This window comes from Limanda limanda, chromosome 14 (assembly GCF_963576545.1).
Source record: "Limanda limanda chromosome 14, fLimLim1.1, whole genome shotgun sequence".
NCBI lineage: Eukaryota > Metazoa > Chordata > Actinopteri > Pleuronectiformes > Pleuronectidae > Limanda > Limanda limanda.
In genome coordinates, this window is record NC_083649.1 from 14,680,493 (window position 1) to 14,702,518 (window position 22,026).

The following is a 22,026-nucleotide window of genomic DNA, read 5'->3' on the forward strand; positions in this document are numbered from 1 at the left end:
AATTATGTTGATAATTTAGTAATCTAACAAGTAGCAAATCATCCAACACAATTTACACATTATTCATCTTTAACTTTGTACTTTTTTCCCCACCAGGTGTGCTGGTACCAGCTCTGTGGTCTTGCAGTTGAAGGCATTAACAAGAAAGTCCGCCTCAGAGACTGCTTCCTGCAAGGAACTGGAATTTTGGTAAAAAAAAAAATCTTTTACAGAAAAGACTGGTGGATTCACATTTTTATCAAACCTCTATAACCTGATGTGTCTCCCTGACACTGTCTGTTTCCAGGTACCAGCACGATCTAGTGAGTGCGTGCTGAGAGTGGAGGGACTGGTGCCCAACCAGAAATATATATTTGCTGTTGCAGCCTACAACAGCCAGGGCACGCTACTGGGCAACAGCATTGGGCGGGCAACATTCCCACTGCTGGCATCTATGCCTGTTCCACTGCTTTCTACATGGGCTCACCTGGCTCAGGTACACCGAGTCAAAACTCGTCCCAAGAAGTGTATCGACACTAGTTTGTCACCACACTCATGGCTGTGTACAAACTCATAGCAGAACCTTTGTTAGACACTTTTGCTCAAACACAATATCAGCAGAGTAATGATTAACACTGACTCACGCAGCTGTATGTTGATTTGGGGGATTCGGTCGAATGGGAAACTGACAGACACCTTAATACTGACGCCCACTGAACCAGTGGAAATAATTATGGGGGTATCTTTTGTGACTCCCTCTTCAGGTGGCATTTCAAGCAGAGCAGTATCCCATTGCCAAGAGAGCCTGCAGCGAACTGTGGAGCCACTTCACCTTACCTGACCCTGGGTCCCACAGTTCACATGATAGCACAGTCACCACAAGGTAAAAGAAAAGAAAGACATTCATAGTTCATGTAAAGGAGTCTGAATTTCGTGGCATCCACTTTTCTTCTTCTACTCTGTTCCCAATTTTCATGGTAAAGGCTGCGTGAACAGACCCTTGAGCTCTCCTCGCCCCACCTGCGTAAGTTGTTCCTGATTTCCATCTTTATTGAGACAGAGATCAACATTCAGCAGGGATCGCTCCTCTACGGCTGTAAAAATGGACCGTTCATCTGGGAACAGGTAACAGCTCGATCTGGATTGAGAAGTATCTGTATATTTGCCAGATTTTATCACTACAACATATAAGAGATAGTTTCATAGTTATTGTTGATACCAGCATCACACTGTTGTCCCTTGTGTTGATGTGAATAAGGAGAACTTCAATAACATGCTATAAATAAGTGGTATGTGCTGTGTATACGCAGGAGGTCAGACTGGCAGAGTGTGAGCGAGTGCTGGTGGCGATGGACTTAGCAATGTATCTGGAAGACGGTCTTGCTGCCGTGCAAGCTGTAGTGAGCTGCTATGGCCTTTTGGCACCTCTAATCTTCCATCAGATTCCTTGCAAACCTGCCGTACAAGTATTCAAAAACTACATCCATACTGTGTTTATAATCTAACATATAACAAATTACAAATAATTCACAACTATGTGTTTTGATGTCTGTGTCTGTGCTCTGATGTTCAGGTGCTGAAAAAATGCTTGATAGTTTTGGAGAATTCAGATCGTCTCAAGCAGAAATGGACTAGAAACATCTCAGAGGCACTAATGCACATGATAGCCTGCATTACCTACTATCTTTCAAAGGTGTGTTTGCATGTGTATACATACGTGTTAATTATTCTATTTATGACATTGCGTTAAAGTAATAGTTCCTTTTGCCTTAAACATGTTATTCATCACAACTGTAACTGGCCTTGATTTTGATAAAAAATCATTTCCATTGAAGCTCTCATTTATAAACAGTTAAATCAGTCAACATAACTCTTGCTCTGCATTAAACAACTCTTTCAATTCAGTGTTTATTACATTAAACATCTTTTTTACAGAAGATTTCAAGGGGATTACAAGCATCCTTACTTTTTCAAATTTGATGGCAATTGTTATATAGTATTAGCAGTACTTACTTGATTTACATTTAACATGTTTAGCCAACCATCTCATCCACAGTGACTTTTGATATTTTACTTGGAGCTTTACACAAAATAATTTCTCTTTCTGCATCCTTCCTGTAAAGGCGTGTCTTGCTCTCAGGGGGCCTCCGATGGCCGGTTCCATGATGGACTCTGGTCGCAAACTGCTCAAGGAGGTTTATGAGGTCCAAATGCAGATCAGGAGAGTCCCCAATGAAGCTGTAAGGAAAAGTTAAAAAGTGTAGATTTGATGATTGAACATAATAATAATATAAATGCTGAGACCTTTTTTGGAATATTTACAAAAGACTGCTGCAGTTTTAGGTGATGTTATGATATTAGACAATTTAGTATTTCTGTGTGTTTCTGTGTGTGGTCTAAGTGTCCAGATCGTGCTACAGTCAAGTTTGACAGAAAGTCGAGTTGTCAGTTAAAGGCACTGCATGTGAAGAACAAGAAAATAATCCCGCCTCAAGCAGCTACCAGCACAGACAATGGTAACACACAGACCCACATGAGTAGTGCGGTAATTCATTTTTGTTTTAAATGTGACAATGTGGAAGAGATCATGCTGTGCATAGCGAGAAGTTTGCAGTCGCTGACTTTTAAATAATTAACTTTTTATTAATTAAAGCTGTGTTTGTTGAAAACGTGTAAACATTATTTTATTTCAAAGCTTTGGGAAACTAAATAATATGATATATATAATAAATCTATTACTATATTGTAAATTTGAGGTTACTATTGAACGATATTAAATCTATAACATATACTTGATGATACTGCATCGTGATTAAAAAAGTGTTTTTCCTCCATAGTAAATGCAAATGTTTTTTGTAGAGAATTCAAGCCCAATGACAAGCTCTGAGGATCCCACCATTTTCTACGAGGTGATCTTCTATAACCCATTAAGAGATGCCTATGAGAATGGTAAGTATCATGTAATCACATGCACACATATCTCTTTCAATAAATAATTAATGTGGGTAATGCACATGTTTCTGTTTGTGTGAATTCTCGACAGTGATGAGGGTCAGACGTAAGGCCGCATTCCCTGAGTATGCGGCGTTACTGCTCCAGAGAACCCTGAAAGAAGGCTGCCTAGACCTTGTATTAAAGTGGGGGCAGAGCATGTTTGAATACCTTGCCAGGTAAATGTTCAATATACAACTCCCTGCTTAATATTCTGCAGTAAGTTATTGAGCTTATTATGGATATTTGGTGTTTTGCTAATATAACACTTTGTGAATGGTTCCCTCCTTCTCAGACGCGACAAAGTGATTTTGGAAGCTTTGGAAGGAAATGGTCACAATAAAAGTGTTCAGGTTTCAAAAGGAAATGAATCACCCCAGGTAAAAATACACATTTGCACATATATATGTACATATAGGTACAGAAGGACATATACCTTCATCAAAATATGTGCTGCACTAAACATAGGTCAAGCTTAATGTGCAATAGGTTCTCTTGAATGCACATTATTTACAAATTAATTTGTCTCTGTGTCTATGTAAAACAGATCTGCTAACTCAGAGACACAGTTTTTATGAGGACATTTTCTGGTTTCTGGAATTTCAAAGTGATTTTACAGTGTAACTTATGTTGCTCTTAATTTTAGAGCTGTATTTTTATTGTAGACAATCATCACAACTACTTAAATTACTGCTAAAATGGAATGTACCATTTTTAAAGTTATATTACGATGTTTGCTGTGTTTTTTTATTATTAAACTCACGTGAAATACTTTGCACTGCTTTTTGAAACAGAACAAGAACACTTCTAAAGAGGACGCAAGAAATAAATTAAAGCAGAAAAAGCTACACAGCATGTTTCAGAGAGTCATAACTAACAGGTACTGTGTGTGTGGATATTTGTGTGTCTGTGGCTGTGTGTTATTTCAACTGTATGTGTGGGTTCATGTAACTGCATGTTCACTGGCCTTCTTGTCCATCTGTGTAGGGAGTTACAGGCTGTGGAGAACCTGCTAACAACAATGTCGTCTGTGGTACAACGCCGCATGAAGCAGCTTAAGCTGAGGAACCTGTACTGTGAGGAGAGAGTGTGGAAGTCACATTTTAACTACAGCATGGCAAAGGCACATCTGGCTCTGTTTTATCAGGGCCTGGATCAGCTGCATGGAAACACCCTGCAACAAAGGTTTACACAAAATATGGCAGCAACTACACTTCACTTTTTCTGTGTTTTTCTGGTAATTTCTTATCTGCTTTGTCGGTTGCATGAACGGGCCCAAGTGCTTCCCACAATTATGTGTCAACAGAGACATACTGTTGCTCATTGCCGCTAAGCAGGATTAGAAGATGTTGCTTTTGTTATCTGAAGTCATTTATTTTATTTGTAGCCAATATTGTTAATACTTAGTGCATAAAAAAACCCAAATTATCATGTATGCATTGTATACTCATGTTTGTATGGCTGTAATATTGTGTGCTGTTTGTGCTTTGCTTAGGTTCAGTCAGTTAAATCTGCTGTATTTCTCTCTGGCCTACTCTGGTGTCCTGGTGCGGAGGAATTCACAGCAACAACCGTCTACTGAATATGGGATCGTCTCAGAGAGAGACTCATCGCATCCTGTTGTGCGGGTGCCTGGGGCCGCTCGCACAGACAAAGATGAGGGTGAGGAAAATGGCACACTAGAAAATTGGAAGAAAAAACGTACTGTACTAAAATCATCACTTGTCCCTGTCATTTCTTTCAGCTGTTAGAGTTGATAAAATTGCCAAAGAGGAGAACTGTGAGGAGCAAGAGGCCTCTAAAACTCCAGAACAGCAGATTGAGAAGAAAAGACGCACTGCTTCCATGATGCTGGACTCAATTAGCAAATCTGCTTTACATCTCAAGAGGGCCATGGTGCTGTTCACACATGCACATACATACATTCACAGTTGACTACATGTCACGATACGTTGTAATGCCAGACTGGATTTTGTTTTTGTTGTTTTGCAGGTGTTGGCGCATCGTGGCAGCCACTGGACCACTCTGCAGCATGTGTCTCACACTGTGTGGAACCTGAGTTGCAGAATAGCTTCCCTAGCTCAGACAGCTACGCACCTTGAATTGGACTCCCCTTTAACAGCAGAACAGCTGCACACCACCATCACCCAGCTACTGTCAATGGCTACTGACTTAATCATGGACATGCTGACCAGCCTAGGGGTGTGTATCACATGTTGCTATTCATACACACATCTAGCTACTTTTATAAAACCTCACACATTTCTAATGTATAAAAACAAAGAGCAAAACCTCTAGATTTCATTTGCTGCGTCAATGTGCATCTTATGAAGGTGACACTGTCCTGTTTGTGACTTTGGTTTTTCATCTTCATCTTTTTCTCTACCAGCTGTGGAGTTTGTATGACAGTGACTTGACTGAGGAGGAGCTCGGGTCCAGCGTTCACTTCTCAGCCTCATTGGATGACAGCACCCATGTGGACCTGCGTTGGGTCTGCACCTTGGTGTTGCACACTCTGGAGAGGCTCCATTATTGTGGCAAATGGGAAAGCCTGGCCCATTTTGCCTTACTTTTCAACTCATACACAAGGTAAATAATACAGATTTCTTATTTGTAAAACACATAGATTACAGATTACAAAAAAAATTGATTATTAATTGGTTCGTATAGCAACAATTATAGACAGAGAGAGTAAAGTATAAAGAAACGTTTATAATTCCAGATGAATGAGTCACTCTGAGAGTACATGCCCCAGGTTTTATGTTGAGTGGACATAAATCTTTTAACACAGCTACACTGTTGGGACTTGACTTCCATTATGGGGACAAAGATTAATTCCCGTTAAAGGCTAGGTCGGCAGGAAATGCACCTAATACAATGTAATTTTGACTGAACATGACTATGTGTGTAAATCCATGTGATTCAGGGAACGCTATGTGTCGATCACAACTCCTTTGCTCGTTCATGCTCAGAGGAGGCTGCTTGAAAGGATCAGTTGTTTTGGAGGACCTGCAGCTCCACAACCACATCATGCCAGGACACAGAAGGTCACTGGAGAGAAGGTAGTACACATCCAACACAAAAACATGTTCAAGCTCCGTAGGATACCATTGGGAATCAAACCAAATAAAACTCTATGATAAAAACAGAATGGTGTTACATTGATTGATTACCTTGTAAGATAAAATAGATACACAACTGAAGATATGTTCTTAACATCCGCTGGTGGTTGCTAAAATCAACTGGTGGTTGATATTTGAATAAGTGCGGTAGACCTTCAAACATACAAGTTGTCCTTTGTTCTAAAATACCATAAATACATAAAAACTCTAAAACTAAAGTAGAATGAAAATTTAGTATCATAGAATCTTAAAATATTCTCACATTATGTGTTTTTGTCATAATGACAGTATAGTAACTAGTGTGGTCCTTTCTTAATTATATTTCAGGTGACTTACAGGAGCTATGCAGGCTGCCAGCTTCTCTGTGGGTGGACCCCTCAGCATGCACAGCAACCGCCCAGTCACATAAATTCAGAAACCACAAACGCATCACGTCAAGAGGCAGCTGAGCTTAAAGGTTTGAACAGCCATCTTCATGTCATGTCAGCATATTTTACTCACACAAACAGTTACGTGTCTTAAACAATTCAGCCTGCTATTTAATTGAAATGCTCTAAATGTTACAAAATAGCAGAAATGGTGGAAGGGTGTGGTGCAATGATTAAACAAAACATTGTTTTCATGCATATATGTTCTATATCTAAGATGCAGAAATGCAGAGCTCCATGTCCCTGGTGTGTGTTCCACTGGATATAGAAGACACACTGAGCTGTTACCATCAGGCTTTTGAGAGAAGACCAGATTGTCTTCGCGTCTTTCAGCACAGCCGCTCCTTATTGATGCGGCTCCTGGCAAATACACAACCCTGTGAGTTCAGTTCTGATTGAGTGGACACAAACTCATACGACATCTGTTTCTTACCCCCTCATCATTTCTTCCCAGGCTTTGCAGCACAGATGCAGGGTCATTCTGAAAACCAGGTGCATTTCAATCCCAATGTCATGCCCCCTCCAAGCATCCAACACTGTGAACTGACAGAGGAGGACTACAGTAATCCAGATGTTCTCTACGGCCTCCCTATCAGCGCTGACCACTTGCCAATTGTCACTGCTGCATACTCCTCTTCCATTAGTAAGGCCCTGTTCAGACCTTTCATTAACTTATGTCTTGGGTGATGCAATCACAAGTGGACAGGTCCAGGTATGAATGTGAATGCACTAGAAATGGATTGAGGTATTGAGGTTGCATTTGAGATCCAATCACTCAGACCACATTCAGAGGCGGTCTGGGCCACATTTCTGGCTGTGTGAACACAAATGTGTCCTGGGCCACAATGAAGGACCACATAGGTGACGAGAATAGACTCATATGTCATCATTGGTTAAAAACAATATAGCATTTGGTCTTTACAAACAGTAATGATGTAGCAATCATAGGTGGTCACTGGACACAGAATTATGTGGAGGCGAATTTGAATGATAGCTGAGAACTGACGTACTTAGAGCGGTCCACTTGCCATTTGATCACTTGAGACACATGTTAATGTTGTATGAACAACACCTTGGTACTAAAACATTTTTATGATCAGATAATAATATGGTTTATCTGAATGAATATGTGTCAGGCCGTCAAGGTCAAAAAGGTCTTACTTTTCTTTCCATCCCATCCAACTTGTCTTCAGAGTATCTCCAGGCCTACAGTAAAGACTCCCTCAGAATTCAGGCGCTGCATGAGATGGGAAACCTACATTTCTACAACGGAAACATACGGTTAGAAATCAGTTTTATCCCCAGAGTGTGTATGTGTGCCTCGTATTGTTTGCATTCTTCTGCAATTATATAGCAAACATTTGGAGCTTTTCACAATTTTTCATCCATAGTTATGATAACTCAATTCCTGTCTTCGTTTCATCTCCAGGGCAGCACACTCGTCCTGGAGTAAAGCTGTAGATTGTGCCTTGCAAAGCTCAGGGGCAGTAGAGAAATGGGATGGTTTGTCGTTTGGGGGTTGCTCCCTGCAAGAAACCCTGAAACAGGCTGGCATCTGGGGATGTCTACAGGCCGCTGTGCTCACTGCTAAGATTGCACAGTAAGTCTCAGTAAATTTATATTTTTTGATTTGATAGGCTTTTGGGTTCATTGTAAACATTCCCTAACTGTTCTTGCTTATGAGGGTTGTGCTTTGATCCACAGGCATATCTTGACTTCTGATATCCGCCAGCGAACCAAATACTGTCTTCTTTCAGCTCACCTCTTCAAGGTAATACTTCCAGGGGATATTGATCCGTCTTCTCACAAACACCCCAACAATGCATGAACAAATACCATATTGTAGAGCAAACAACAATACAGCATGCATTGTAACTAATGTCTCCTAGGTTTAGAGCTAACAACCTGTAGCTACTGTTACTGAAGATAAGATGCACAGAGGAATATGTTTCCCAAGGCCAGAAATCAGCTCCAAACAACAATACTCACAACTGTCCTGTTACAATAGATCATGTTAAATATCTGACAGAAACAGAGCTACCTCTGCATTCATCCTCATGACTTCCATGCTCTTCTGCCCCCCCCGTAACTTTTAAGGCATACACATGCATACAAAGAGCGGACAGGAAGTGACTGTGACGAGATATTTGCTGAATTTGTCAAAAAAGTAAATTATAATAGCTGATTATTCCTTTAAGGAAACACGAAAGGAGTTGTTTTTGCTTTAATAACTGTGTATCTGCATTTTTTCTAACATGCCTGTGTGTTTGATGCTTCCTTAGTGTGTGCTGTGCTGCTCCCTGACCCAACCCCGAGATGACCTCCTGTATGCCTCCTACAGCATCGGAGATGAACTGCTCCCTGGAGTTGACCTTTTCACTGAACCTCACCGAGTTCACCTTGCTACCACTGTAACCAGCCTTAACTTTATCTGCCACTGGCTTTTCACCACAGGCTACTGGATCACGGTACGCAAATAAACACTGTCTATCTGTCCTCATTTTAAACTGAAATACTCAAGATACGTTATTTACTTAGTGTTGAATTATGTTCGTAATTTCAGCTATTGCCCATGCTTGCAATTTACCTACATTTTGTGGGGACCGTTTGCAGAGATGTCCAACGTGTTGTTGCGGGAAAAATACTTAAGGTGAGACATTTTGTGTTGTCTTCTATACGCACATGTTAATGTTTTTCTTTTTATGGTCCTAACTGAGTTTTTAATCTGGATGGGTGTTTTCTGCAGATACATGCCCTGACTGAACTATGTCTTTACACTGAAGCTGTAAAAGAGGCCGGACAGCTTACACAAGGAATAGGCATCCTTCTGCCTGATGGACGCCACATTGCCAAAGATGAGGATCACCAAGTATGAGTTCACACTTAGGGGCACACAGATATGTTCCCTGTTTTTCCCTTGTAGCCTTTGTTAACTAGTATGGAAAGGTGTAGAATCTCTCTGTTGTTTGCACATCTGCAGACTTTTAGTAAAATAATCAATGCAATGAATTTGACTCTTTTAGGGAATTTGTGTGTGTTGTCTTTCAGCAACAAGTACTTGTAATTTCAGAAATTCTGTCATGTTGACTTGAAAAAAATATACGTTTGCTTATACATGTCATAATCCATATAATGAGAAACATTGTGATTATTCTGCAGCCTATGAAGACATTCTACAGCAACAAGTCTGTAATGGAGAATGCTGAGGTAAGTTCCATATCAGATTGCTTGAGGTTTCTGAAGAAAATATTTTGTTTGTATTCTAATTTGAAGTCATCTCTGTGTCCCTGGCACCGTTTCATAAAATAAAAATGAAGACATTTTTTCCCCAAAGGATGCTTTCTAAACTTGCTTACTTTGTTGATTTTATAAATGTGCTTTCTGGTTAGGCTTTGGCAGAACTAATGAACTGCCACTGTGCACCAGTGGTCCGAAAATTGTATGGATCCACATTATGCCTGCGATTCAACCTGGCTCGAGTTCAACTTGTCCTGGCTCTCACTAACACCATACCTGGGCCCTCTGTCTCAGGTCTGTGAGAAAGATCTATGTCTTATTGAGATAAACATGCCTTGATACACTTAAAAGATAGAGAAATGTATCTTTGTGTTTGTTTATTCAGTCGGTCAGTTTCAATTAACTTTAGTTTCATAATACAAACAGAGAGACAGTCACATCTGCATATACACTGGCCTGACTAACAATTGCATTATATTCATAATTTGTATTATATTTTGCTGTAGTGGTGAACTTAAGCATTCACATTAACTTAAAATACCACCCATTGGATTTAATTCTAAAGGATTCACTTTGGTTAAAAATGTGTATGAATGTATTGGGCATTTCTTTCAGACACTGCTGTAAGCGAAGCTTGTGCCAGTGGAACAAGTGTTTCAATAAACTCAAAAAGCACTGAACAGAAGACTGATGCTGAGAGCGACTGTCCGAAGACAGAAGAGATTAAAGTGCTGGATCTTGATACAGATAAGATGCTCACTCCAGGAAGCATGAAGGTGGGGATTTTTTATTCAATTTTTACATCAGATGTTTGCCACCTCGAATTCCTGCATTAAACTGTTTTATTTATTGCATTGACTCCAACCCATTTGTGTAACTTTGCATATATATAATATCATCTGTTTCAGTTCCTTTTGTTAGAAGGAGTATCCACCTTGTTGCAGTTCATATCACAGCAGCTCACATTACAGGGCCGTAGTGAAATAGAGAACCTGGAACTGACAATACAGACTAATCTTCTAAAAGCCAACCACTACCTGCAGCAAGGACATGTTGAACTAAGGTACATTGGAATTGTGTATGTAATCTTTGCGTGTGTTTGTGTTTGTATTTCCTGACTATCTTAATAATTGTTATATCTTCCTTCAGTTCTCAGATGGCAGTCTCATCCTTGGAATTGCTGCAAACGTCTCATGGAAGATTCTTATTTAAAAATGCAGAGCCTGAGCTCCCACATCCCAGGACTGGAAGTGAACAGGTAGCATGCTTAACATTACAATCATCAGACCCACATGAAATGAAACTACTGACAACACCAACATACTGTAAAAGTGGTACCTCTAAGTAAGACCCCTTTTTGATAATGTGCACATGGTTTGTGTGTTTTTACATGTGTGTTATATTCCTGTCTACAGGGTACTAAAGATTGCTGTGTGTCAAATACCCTGCATGGAGACTGTCCAAGAGCAATAGAGGCTAGTGAGAAAATAGGAGTTTCTCTGTGGCTGCGTTGCCGCCTGGCTCTGGTCTGCAGCCTCACTGCACAAAGCTGTGGCACTGCTACCCTTTTTTCAGGTCTGGTCATGTGCTATTTTGCTCTTTCAATTATTTATCAGGGATATATTTGGGGCTATAATAGTATGACTAATGTCATAAACATCTCAAATATCAAAACAAATGATACATTTCCCCCGGTGCACAATGTAGTATGAGATGCACATGTGTGAGATTTATTTACAATGCTCCTTTACATTATATGACATAACAAGGCTTGATATATTATGCCCAGTGTGCTGCATATAGTTTTGTGAAAGAATAATTAAGTATGTTTGACCTCTGTGTGTTTGTTTGCAGGTATATGTGCATACAAATATTTGTTGATGTTGAATGCACTAATTGTAAGTCGCTTTGGATAAAGGCGTCAGCTAAAATAACATGAAATGTAATGTTATGTGTGCTTGTGTCTTTTTAAGGTAAAAACATGAATGAGGAGGCAGCTCGGTTGTTACAGGAGGGTCTTAATGAATGTGCTCTATGGGGAGATATTGAAAATCAAGCCCTTTTGATGGTCGAAGCTGCAGAGCTGGAAGCACAGAGAGGCAACACTGATGACAGCATGGCACTACTTCAGGTAACAGTAATCACAGACATACAAATTGACAGAAATCATGACACAGAGTTGCATGGAAACAGTTGACGGCCTGTATTTTGAGAGAGAACGTTGGTCGACTGACCTGTCAAGTTCAAGAGTACTAACCTCTATACGATCACGGCCGGTTGGCTTGACGACGAGCAGCTCTTTATTGCTTTAGTAAACTAACAAGTTTGAATTACACAAATTCTATTCTCATTTATTCTTGAGATATTCTATCTTATCCCACTTTTATTGTTCTAAATGAATCAAAATGAGATGAGAAGAAATCCAAATAACAAGATTGAGTTATTGATAGCTGTTACAGAAGGGTTCTTTGTCCTTTTTGTCTTATGGCAACAGGACTTTAACCTATCAGTTGGAGAGGTGACTGAAATACGCAGTAGATTTTGAGAGAGACTGAGTAGAGACAGAGACTTGGATAAGTGACAAATTAAAGTTTGTCGAACCTAGCATCTTCTGATCCGTAGTCAGACGCGTTATCCATTGCGCCACTAGCCCTTGTTACGTGACACTCTTGGCAACGGTTGACGTCCTGTCTTTTTCGAAAAAGGAGAGAGAAGGTTGGTCGCCTGACCTGTCAATTTCAATACAGGATTTCATTTAGAAAACTACGTTGGCTCTTTTGAGTTGAAATGTTTTGACATTGAAGTAGGAGCTACAGTACCTTAAGCATGCAAAATAAAAAGGGAAGGCCTGTCTGTAGTTTTGCCGTGACCCGGATTCGAACCGGGGTTGCTGCGACCACAACGCAGAGTACTAACCTCTATACGATCACGGCCAGTTGGCTTGATGAAGAGGGGCTCTATTGCTTTAGTAAACTAACAAGGTTGAATAACACAAATTCTATTATTTTGCCTGTTTGAGATATTCTATCTTATCCCACTTTTATTGTTTTGAATGAATCAAAATGATTAAGAAGAAATCCAAATAACAAGATTGAGTTATTGAAAGCTGTTACAGAAGGGTTCTTTGTCCTTTTTGTCTTATGGCAACAGGACTTTAACCTATCAGTTGGAGAGGTGACTCAAATACCCAGTAGATTTTGAAAGAGACTGAGTAGAGACCGAGATTTGGAGAAGTGACAAATTAAAGTCTGTTCCGAGCTAGCCAGGAGTCAAACCTAGAATCTTCTGATCCGTAGTCAGACGCGTTATCCATTGCGCCACTAGCCCTTGTTATGTGTCACTGCTAGGCACAGAAAAAGAAGAGTTGCATGGCAACGGTTGACGTCCTGTCTTTTTCGAAAAAGGAGAGAGAAGGTTGGTCGACTGACCTGTCAATTTCAATACAGGATTTCATTTAGAAAACTACGTTGGCTCTTTTGAGTTGAAATGTTTTGAGATTGAAGTAGGAACTACAGTACCTTAAGCATGAAAATAAAAAGGGAAGGCCTGTCTGTAGTTTTGCCGTGACCCGGATTCGAACCGGGGTTGCTGCGGCCACAACGCAGAGTACTAACCTCTATACGATCACGGCCAGTTGGCTTGATGAAGAGGGGCTCTTTATTGCTTTAGTAAACTAAAAAGGTTGAATAACACAAATTCTATTATTTTGTTTATTGTTTTAAATGAATCAAAATGATTAAGAAGAAATCCAAATAACAAGATTGAGTTATTGAAAGCTGTTACAGAAGGGTTCTTTGTCCTTTTTGTCTTATGGCAACAGGCCTTTAACCTATCAGTTGGAGAGGTGACTCAAATACCCAGTAGATTTTGAAAGAGACTGAGTAGAGACCGAGATTTGGAGAAGTGACAAATTAAAGTTTGTTCCGAGTTAGCCAGGAGTCGAACCTAGAATCTTCTGATCCGTAGTCAGACGCGTTATCCATTGCGCCACTAGCCCTTGTTATGTGTCACTGCTAGGCACAGGAAAAGAAGAGTTGCATGGCAACGGTTGACGTCCTGTCTTTTTCGAAAAAGGAGAGAGAAGGTTGGTCGACTGACCTGTCAATTTCAATACAGGATTTCATTTAGAAAACTACGTTGACTCTTTTGAGTTGAAATGTTTTGAGATTGAAGTAGGAACTACAGTACCTTAAGCATTAAAATAAAAAGGGAAGGCCTGTCTGTAGTTTTGCCGTGACCCGGATTCGAACCGGGGTTGCTGCGGCCACAACGCAGAGTACTAACCTCTATACGATCACGGCCAGTTGGCTTGATGAAGAGGGGCTCTTTATTGCTTTAGTAAACTAACAAGGTTGAATAACACAAATTCTATTATTTTGTTTATTGTTTTAAATGAATCAAAATGATTAAGAAGAAATCCAAATAACAAGATTGAGTTATTGAAAGCTGTTACAGAAGGGTTCTTTGTCCTTTTTGTCTTATGGCAACAGGACTTTAACCTATCAGTTGGAGAGGTGACTCAAATACCCAGTAGATTTTGAAAGAGACTGAGTAGAGACCGAGATTTGGAGAAGTGACAAATTAAAGTTTGTTCCGAGCTAGCCAGGAGTCGAACCTAGAATCTTCTGATCCGTAGTCAGACGCGTTATCCATTCACCACTAGCCCTTGTTATGTGTCACTGCTAGGCACAGGAAAAGAAGAGTTGCATGGCAACGGTTGACGTCCTGTCTTTTTCGAAAAAGGAGAGAGAAGGTTGGTCGACTGACCTGTCAATTTCAATACAGGATTTCATTTAGAAAACTAAGTTGACTCTTTTGAGTTGAAATGTTTTGAGATTGAAGTAGGAACTACAGTACCTTAAGCATGAAAATAAAAAGGGAAGGCCTGTCTGTAGTTTTGCCGTGACCCGGATTCGAACCGGGGTTGCTGCGGCCACAACGCAGAGTACTAACCTCTATACGATCACGGCCAGTTGGCTTGATGAAGAGGGGCTCTTTATTGCTTTAGTAAACTAAAAAGGTTGAATAACACAAATTCTATTATTTTGTTTATTGTTTTAAATGAATCAAAATGATTAAGAAGAAATCCAAATAACAAGATTGAGTTATTGAAAGCTGTTACAGAAGGGTTCTTTGTCCTTTTTGTCTTATGGCAACAGGCCTTTAACCTATCAGTTGGAGAGGTGACTCAAATACCCAGTAGATTTTGAAAGAGACTGAGTAGAGACCGAGATTTGGAGAAGTGACAAATTAAAGTTTGTTCCGAGTTAGCCAGGAGTCGAACCTAGAATCTTCTGATCCGTAGTCAGACGCGTTATCCATTGCGCCACTAGCCCTTGTTATGTGTCACTGCTAGGCACAGGAAAAGAAGAGTTGCATGGCAACGGTTGACGTCCTGTCTTTTTCGAAAAAGGAGAGAGAAGGTTGGTCGACTGACCTGTCAATTTCAATACAGGATTTCATTTAGAAAACTACGTTGACTCTTTTGAGTTGAAATGTTTTGAGATTGAAGTAGGAACTACAGTACCTTAAGCATTAAAATAAAAAGGGAAGGCCTGTCTGTAGTTTTGCCGTGACCCGGATTCGAACCGGGGTTGCTGCGGCCACAACGCAGAGTACTAACCTCTATACGATCACGGCCAGTTGGCTTGATGAAGAGGGGCTCTTTATTGCTTTAGTAAACTAACAAGGTTGAATAACACAAATTCTATTATTTTGTTTATTGTTTTAAATGAATCAAAATGATTAAGAAGAAATCCAAATAACAAGATTGAGTTATTGAAAGCTGTTACAGAAGAGTTCTTTGTCCTTTTTGTCTTATGGCAACAGGCCTTTAACCTATCAGTTGGAGAGGTGACTCAAATACCCAGTAGATTTTGAAAGAGACTGAGTAGAGACCGAGATTTGGAGAAGTGACAAATTAAAGTTTGTTCCGAGCTAGCCAGGAGTCGAACCTAGAATCTTCTGATCCGTAGTCAGACGCGTTATCCATTGCGCCACTAGCCCTTGTTATGTGTCACTGCTAGGCACAGGAAAAGAAGAGTTGCATGGCAACGGTTGACGTCCTGTCTTTTTCGAAAAAGGAGAGAGAAGGTTGGTCGACTGACCTGTCAATTTCAATACAGGATTTCATTTAGAAAACTAAGTTGACTCTTTTGAGTTGAAATGTTTTGAGATTGAAGTAGGAACTACAGTACCTTAAGCATGAAAATAAAAAGGGAAGGCCTGTCTGTAGTTTTGCCGTGACCCGGATTCGAACCGGGGTTGCTGCGGCCACAACGCAGAGTACAAACCTCTATACGATCACGGCCAGTTGGCTTGATGAAGAGGGGCTCTTTATTGCTTTAGTAAACTAAAAAGGTTGAATAACACAAATTCTATTATTTTGTTTATTGTTTTAAATGAATCAAAATGATTAAGAAGAAATCCAAATAACAAGATTGAGTTATTGAAAGCTGTTACAGAAGGGTTCTTTGTCCTTTTTGTCTTATGGCAACAGGACTTTAACCTATCAGTTGGAGAGGTGACTCAAATACCCAGTAGATTTTGAAAGAGACTGAGTAGAGACCGAGATTTGGAGAAGTGACAAATTAAAGTTTGTTCCGAGCTAGCCAGGAGTCGAACCTAGAATCTTCTGATCCGTAGTCAGACGCGTTATCCATTCACCACTAGCCCTTGTTATGTGTCACTGCTAGGCACAGGAAAAGAAGAGTTGCATGGCAACGGTTGACGTCCTGTCTTTTTCGAAAAAGGAGAGAGAAGGTTGGTCGACTGACCTGTCAATTTCAATACAGGATTTCATTTAGAAAACTACGTTGGCTCTTTTGAGTTGAAATGTTTTGAGATTGAAGTAGGAACTACAGTACCTTATGCATGAAAATAAAAAGGGAAGGCCTGTCTGTAGTTTTGCCGTGACCCGGATTCGAACCGGGGTTGCTGCGGCCACAACGCAGAGTACTAACCTCTATACTATCACGGCCAGTTGGCTTGATGAAGAGGGGCTCTTTATTGCTTTAGTAAACTAACAAGGTTGAATAACACAAATTCTATTATTTTGCCTGTTTGAGATATTCTATCTTATCCCACTTTTATTGTTTTGAATGAATCAAAATGATTAAGAAGAAATCCAAATAACAAGATTGAGTTATTGAAAGCTGTTACAGAAGGGTTCTTTGTCCTTTTTGTCATATGGCAACAGGACTTTAACCTATCAGTTGGAGAGGTGACTCAAATACCCAGTAGATTTTGAAAGAGACTGAGTAGAGACCGAGATTTGGAGAAGTGACAAATTAAAGTTTGTTCCGAGCTAGCCAGGAGTCGAACCTAGAATCTTCTGATCCGTAGTCAGACGCGTTATCCATTGCGCCACTAGCCCTTGTTATGTGTCACTGCTAGGCACAGGAAAAGAAGAGTTGCATGGCAACGGTTGACGTCCTGTCTTTTTCGAAAAAGGAGAGAGAAGGTTGGTCGACTGACCTGTCAATTTCAATACAGGATTTCATTTATAAAACTACGTTGGCTCTTTTGAGTTGAAATGTTTTGAGATTGAAGTAGGAACTACAGTACCTTAAGCATGAAAATAAAAAGGGAAGGCCTGTCTGTAGTTTTGCCGTGACCCGGATTTGAACCGGGGTTGCTGCGGCCACAACGCAGAGTACTAACCTCTATACGATCACGGCCAGTTGGCTTGATGAAGAGGGGCTCTTTATTGCTTTAGTAAACTAACAAGGTTGAATAACACAAATTCTATTATTTTGCCTGTTTGAGATATTCTATCTCTTTATTGCTTTAGTAAACTAACAAGGTTGAATAACACAAATTCTATTAATTTGCCTGTTTGACATATTCTATCTTATCCCACTTTTATTGTTTTGAATGAATCAAAATGATTAAGAAGAAATCCAAATAACAAGATTGAGTTATTGAAAGCTGTTACAGAAGGGTTCTTTGTCCTTTTTGTCTTATGGCAACAGGACTTTAACCTATCAGTTGGAGAGGTGACTCAAATACCCAGTAGATTTTGAAAGAGACTGAGTAGAGACCGAGATTTGGAGAAGTGACAAATTATAGTTTGTTCCGAGCTAGCCAGGAGTCGAACCTAGAATCTTCTGATCCGTAGTCAGACGCGTTATCCATTCACCACTAGCCCTTGTTATGTGTCACTGCTAGGCACAGGTAAAGAAGAGTTGCATGGCAACGGTTGACGTCCTGTCTTTTTCGAAAAAGGAGAGAGAAGGTTGGTCGACTGACCTGTCAATTTCAATACAGGATTTCATTTAGAAAACTACGTTGGCTCTTTTGAGTTGAAATGTTTTGAGATTGAAGTAGGAACTACAGTACCTTATGCATGAAAATAAAAAGGGAAGGCCTGTCTGTAGTTTTGCCGTGACCCGGATTCGAACCGGGGTTGCTGCGGCCACAACGCAGAGTACTAACCTCTATACGATCACGGCCAGTTGGCTTGATGAAGAGGGGCTCTTTATTGCTTTAGTAAACTAACAAGGTTGAATAACACAAATTCTATTATTTTGCCTGTTTGAGATATTCTATCTTATCCCACTTTTATTGTTTTGAATGAATCAAAATGATTAAGAAGAAATCCAAATAACAAGATTGAGTTATTGAAAGCTGTTACAGAAGGGTTCTTTGTCCTTTTTGTCTTATGGCAACAGGACTTTAACCTATCAGTTGGAGAGGTGACTCAAATACCCAGTAGATTTTGAAAGAGACTGAGTAGAGACCGAGATTTGGAGAAGTGACAAATTAAAGTTTGTTCCGAGCTAGCCAGGAGTCGAACCTAGAATCTTCTGATCCGTAGTCAGACGCGTTATCCATTGCGCCACTAGCCCTTGTTATGTGTCACTGCTAGGCACAGGAAAAGAAGAGTTGCATGGCAACGGTTGACGTCCTGTCTTTTTCGAAAAAGGAGAGAGAAGGTTGGTCGACTGACCTGTCAATTTCAATACAGGATTTCATTTAGAAAACTACGTTGGCTCTTTTGAGTTGAAATGTTTTGAGATTGAAGTAGGAACTACAGTACCTTAAGCATGCAAATAAAAAGGGAAGGCCTGTCTGTAGTTTTGCCGTGACCCGGATTCGAACCGGGGTTGCTGCGGCCACAACGCAGAGTACTAACCTCTACACGATCACGGCCAGTTGGCTTGATGAAGAGGGGCTCTTTATTGCTTTAGTAAACTAACAAGGTTGAATAACACAAATTCTATTATTTTGCCTGTTTGAGATATTCTATCTTATCCCACTTTTATTGTTTTGAATGAATCAAAATGATTAAGAAGATATCCAAATAACAAGATTGAGTTATTGAAAGCTGTTACAGAAGGGTTCTCTGTCCTTTTTGTCTTATGGCAACAGGACTTTAACCTATCAGTTGGAGAGGTGACTCAAATACCCAGTAGATTTTGAAAGAGACTGAGTAGAGACCGAGATTTGGAGAAGTGACAAATTAAAGTTTGTTCCGAGCTAGCCAGGAGTCGAACCTAGAATCTTCTGATCCGTAGTCAGACGCGTTATCCATTGCGCCACTAGCCCTTGTTATGTGTCACTGCTAGGCACAGGAAAAGAAGAGTTGCATGGCAACGGTTGACGTCCTGTCTTTTTCGAAAAAGGAGAGAGAAGGTTGGTCGACTGACCTGTCAATTTCAAGACAGGATTTCATTTAGAAAACTACGTTGGCTCTTTTGAGTTGAAATGTTTTGAGATTGAAGTAGGAACTACAGTACCTTAAGCATGAAAATAAAAAGGGAAGGCCTGTCTGTAGTTTTGCCGTGACCCGGATTCGAACCGGGGTTGCTGCGGCCACAACGCAGAGTACTAACCTCTATACGATCACGGCCAGTTGGCTTGATGAAGAGGGGCTCTTTATTGCTTTAGTAAACTAACAAGGTTGAATAACACAAATTCTATTAATTTGCCTGTTTGACATATTCTATCTTATCCCACTTTTATTGTTTTGAATGAATCAAAATGATTAAGAAGAAATCCAAATAACAAGATTGAGTTATTGATAGCTGTTACAGAAGGGTTCTTTGTCCTTTTTGTCTTATGGCAACAGGACTTTAACCTATCAGTTGGAGAGGTGACTCAAATACCCAGTAGATTTTGAAAGAGACTGAGTAGAGACCGAGATTTGGAGAAGTGACAAATTAAAGTTTGTTCCGAGCTAGCCAGGAGTCGAACCTAGAATCTTCTGATCCGTAGTCAGACGCGTTATCCATTCACCACTAGCCCTTGTTATGTGTCACTGCTAGGCACAGGTAAAGAAGAGTTGCATGGCAACGGTTGACGTCCTGTCTTTTTCGAAAAAGGAGAGAGAAGGTTGGTCGACTGACCTGTCAATTTCAATACAGGATTTCATTTAGAAAACTACGTTGGCTCTTTTGAGTTGAAATGTTTTGAGATTGAAGTAGGAACTACAGTACCTTATGCATGAAAATAAAAAGGGAAGGCCTGTCTGTAGTTTTGCCGTGACCCGGATTCGAACCGGGGTTGCTGCGGCCACAACGCAGAGTACTAACCTCTATACGATCACGGCCAGTTGGCTTGATGAAGAGTGGCTCTTTATTGCTTTAGTAAACTAACAAGGTTGAATAACACAAATTCTATTAATTTGCCTGTTTGACATATTCTATCTTATCCCACTTTTATTGTTTTGAATGAATCAAAATGATTAAGAAGAAATCCAAATAACAAGATTGAGTTATTGAAAGCTGTTACAGAAGGGTTCTTTGTCCTTTTTGTCTTATGGCAACAGGACTTTAACCTATCAGTTGGAGAGGTGACTCAAATACCCAGTAGATTTTGAAAGAGACTGAGTAGAGACCGAGATTTGGAGAAGTGACAAATTATAGTTTGTTCCGAGCTAGCCAGGAGTCGAACCTAGAATCTTCTGATCCGTAGTCAGACGCGTTATCCATTCACCACTAGCCCTTGTTATGTGTCACTGCTAGGCACAGGTAAAGAAGAGTTGCATGGCAACGGTTGACGTCCTGTCTTTTTCGAAAAAGGAGAGAGAAGGTTGGTCGACTGACCTGTCAATTTCAATACAGGATTTCATTTAGAAAACTACGTTGGCTCTTTTGAGTTGAAATGTTTTGAGATTGAAGTAGGAACTACAGTACCTTATGCATGAAAATAAAAAGGGAAGGCCTGTCTGTAGTTTTGCCGTGACCCGGATTCGAACCGGGGTTGCTGCGGCCACAACGCAGAGTACTAACCTCTATACGATCACGGCCAGTTGGCTTGATGAAGAGGGGCTCTTTATTGCTTTAGTAAACTAACAAGGTTGAATAACACAAATTCTATTATTTTGCCTGTTTGAGATATTCTATCTTATCCCACTTTTATTGTTTTGAATGAATCAAAATGATTAAGAAGATATCCAAATAACAAGATTGAGTTATTGAAAGCTGTTACAGAAGGGTTCTCTGTCCTTTTTGTCTTATGGCAACAGGACTTTAACCTATCAGTTGGAGAGGTGACTCAAATACCCAGTAGATTTTGAAAGAGACTGAGTAGAGACCGAGATTTGGAGAAGTGACAAATTAAAGTTTGTTCCGAGCTAGCCAGGAGTCGAACCTAGAATCTTCTGATCCGTAGTCAGACGCGTTATCCATTCACCACTAGCCCTTGTTATGTGTCACTGCTAGGCACAGGTAAAGAAGAGTTGCATGGCAACGGTTGACGTCCTGTCTTTTTCGAAAAAGGAGAGAGAAGGTTGGTCGACTGACCTGTCAATTTCAATACAGGATTTCATTTAGAAAACTACGTTGGCTCTTTTGAGTTGAAATGTTTTGAGATTGAAGTAGGAACTACAGTACCTTATGCATGAAAATAAAAAGGGAAGGCCTGTCTGTAGTTTTGCCGTGACCCGGATTCGAACCGGGGTTGCTGCGGCCACAACGCAGAGTACTAACCTCTATACGATCACGGCCAGTTGGCTTGATGAAGAGTGGCTCTTTATTGCTTTAGTAAACTAACAAGGTTGAATAACACAAATTCTATTAATTTGCCTGTTTGACATATTCTATCTTATCCCACTTTTATTGTTTTGAATGAATCAAAATGATTAAGAAGAAATCCAAATAACAAGATTGAGTTATTGAAAGCTGTTACAGAAGGGTTCTTTGTCCTTTTTGTCTTATGGCAACAGGACTTTAACCTATCAGTTGGAGAGGTGACTCAAATACCCAGTAGATTTTGAAAGAGACTGAGTAGAGACCGAGATTTGGAGAAGTGACAAATTATAGTTT

The 22,026-nt window shown here is 40.2% G+C and overlaps 1 protein-coding gene and 18 non-coding genes across 19 annotated transcripts in view; 1 reads left to right on the forward strand and 18 right to left on the reverse strand.

The window, feature by feature from the left end:
* Positions 1-22,026, forward strand: part of LOC133018967 (cilia- and flagella-associated protein 54-like) — a 69,238-nt gene that overhangs the window by 8,007 nt on the left and 39,205 nt on the right. The window contains exons 21-54 of the mRNA XM_061085308.1: positions 97-189; positions 287-475; positions 744-862; positions 963-1,104; positions 1,290-1,445; positions 1,553-1,672; positions 2,103-2,218; positions 2,374-2,495; positions 2,839-2,928; positions 3,023-3,149; positions 3,266-3,350; positions 3,771-3,850; positions 3,958-4,155; positions 4,466-4,632; positions 4,715-4,866; positions 4,963-5,172; positions 5,360-5,559; positions 5,897-6,032; positions 6,420-6,569; positions 6,752-6,899; positions 6,975-7,163; positions 7,714-7,801; positions 7,950-8,120; positions 8,225-8,291; positions 8,803-8,988; positions 9,084-9,170; positions 9,267-9,389; positions 9,680-9,727; positions 9,910-10,051; positions 10,373-10,533; positions 10,666-10,820; positions 10,907-11,015; positions 11,173-11,332; positions 11,731-11,888. Coding sequence (XP_060941291.1) covers positions 97-189; positions 287-475; positions 744-862; positions 963-1,104; positions 1,290-1,445; positions 1,553-1,672; positions 2,103-2,218; positions 2,374-2,495; positions 2,839-2,928; positions 3,023-3,149; positions 3,266-3,350; positions 3,771-3,850; positions 3,958-4,155; positions 4,466-4,632; positions 4,715-4,866; positions 4,963-5,172; positions 5,360-5,559; positions 5,897-6,032; positions 6,420-6,569; positions 6,752-6,899; positions 6,975-7,163; positions 7,714-7,801; positions 7,950-8,120; positions 8,225-8,291; positions 8,803-8,988; positions 9,084-9,170; positions 9,267-9,389; positions 9,680-9,727; positions 9,910-10,051; positions 10,373-10,533; positions 10,666-10,820; positions 10,907-11,015; positions 11,173-11,332; positions 11,731-11,888 — 4,644 coding nt within the window. The remainder of the gene's footprint in view (positions 1-96; positions 190-286; positions 476-743; positions 863-962; positions 1,105-1,289; positions 1,446-1,552; positions 1,673-2,102; positions 2,219-2,373; positions 2,496-2,838; positions 2,929-3,022; positions 3,150-3,265; positions 3,351-3,770; positions 3,851-3,957; positions 4,156-4,465; positions 4,633-4,714; positions 4,867-4,962; positions 5,173-5,359; positions 5,560-5,896; positions 6,033-6,419; positions 6,570-6,751; positions 6,900-6,974; positions 7,164-7,713; positions 7,802-7,949; positions 8,121-8,224; positions 8,292-8,802; positions 8,989-9,083; positions 9,171-9,266; positions 9,390-9,679; positions 9,728-9,909; positions 10,052-10,372; positions 10,534-10,665; positions 10,821-10,906; positions 11,016-11,172; positions 11,333-11,730; positions 11,889-22,026) is intronic.
* On the reverse strand, positions 12,619-12,690 carry trnah-gug (transfer RNA histidin (anticodon GUG)). The gene has a single exon. It is a non-coding gene; the product is annotated as a tRNA-His (tRNA).
* Positions 13,012-13,084, reverse strand: trnar-acg (transfer RNA arginine (anticodon ACG)). The gene has a single exon. It is a non-coding gene; the product is annotated as a tRNA-Arg (tRNA).
* Positions 13,317-13,388, reverse strand: trnah-gug (transfer RNA histidin (anticodon GUG)). The gene has a single exon. It is a non-coding gene; the product is annotated as a tRNA-His (tRNA).
* trnar-acg (transfer RNA arginine (anticodon ACG)) lies at positions 13,682-13,754 on the reverse strand. The gene has a single exon. It is a non-coding gene; the product is annotated as a tRNA-Arg (tRNA).
* trnah-gug (transfer RNA histidin (anticodon GUG)) lies at positions 13,987-14,058 on the reverse strand. The gene has a single exon. It is a non-coding gene; the product is annotated as a tRNA-His (tRNA).
* Positions 14,656-14,727, reverse strand: trnah-gug (transfer RNA histidin (anticodon GUG)). The gene has a single exon. It is a non-coding gene; the product is annotated as a tRNA-His (tRNA).
* On the reverse strand, positions 15,021-15,093 carry trnar-acg (transfer RNA arginine (anticodon ACG)). Its single transcript has one exon. It is a non-coding gene; the product is annotated as a tRNA-Arg (tRNA).
* trnah-gug (transfer RNA histidin (anticodon GUG)) lies at positions 15,326-15,397 on the reverse strand. The gene has a single exon. It is a non-coding gene; the product is annotated as a tRNA-His (tRNA).
* trnar-acg (transfer RNA arginine (anticodon ACG)) lies at positions 15,691-15,763 on the reverse strand. Its single transcript has one exon. It is a non-coding gene; the product is annotated as a tRNA-Arg (tRNA).
* trnah-gug (transfer RNA histidin (anticodon GUG)) lies at positions 16,665-16,736 on the reverse strand. Its single transcript has one exon. It is a non-coding gene; the product is annotated as a tRNA-His (tRNA).
* On the reverse strand, positions 17,060-17,132 carry trnar-acg (transfer RNA arginine (anticodon ACG)). Its single transcript has one exon. It is a non-coding gene; the product is annotated as a tRNA-Arg (tRNA).
* Positions 18,139-18,210, reverse strand: trnah-gug (transfer RNA histidin (anticodon GUG)). Its single transcript has one exon. It is a non-coding gene; the product is annotated as a tRNA-His (tRNA).
* On the reverse strand, positions 18,534-18,606 carry trnar-acg (transfer RNA arginine (anticodon ACG)). The gene has a single exon. It is a non-coding gene; the product is annotated as a tRNA-Arg (tRNA).
* Positions 19,234-19,306, reverse strand: trnar-acg (transfer RNA arginine (anticodon ACG)). Its single transcript has one exon. It is a non-coding gene; the product is annotated as a tRNA-Arg (tRNA).
* On the reverse strand, positions 19,539-19,610 carry trnah-gug (transfer RNA histidin (anticodon GUG)). The gene has a single exon. It is a non-coding gene; the product is annotated as a tRNA-His (tRNA).
* trnah-gug (transfer RNA histidin (anticodon GUG)) lies at positions 20,238-20,309 on the reverse strand. Its single transcript has one exon. It is a non-coding gene; the product is annotated as a tRNA-His (tRNA).
* Positions 20,937-21,008, reverse strand: trnah-gug (transfer RNA histidin (anticodon GUG)). Its single transcript has one exon. It is a non-coding gene; the product is annotated as a tRNA-His (tRNA).
* trnah-gug (transfer RNA histidin (anticodon GUG)) lies at positions 21,636-21,707 on the reverse strand. Its single transcript has one exon. It is a non-coding gene; the product is annotated as a tRNA-His (tRNA).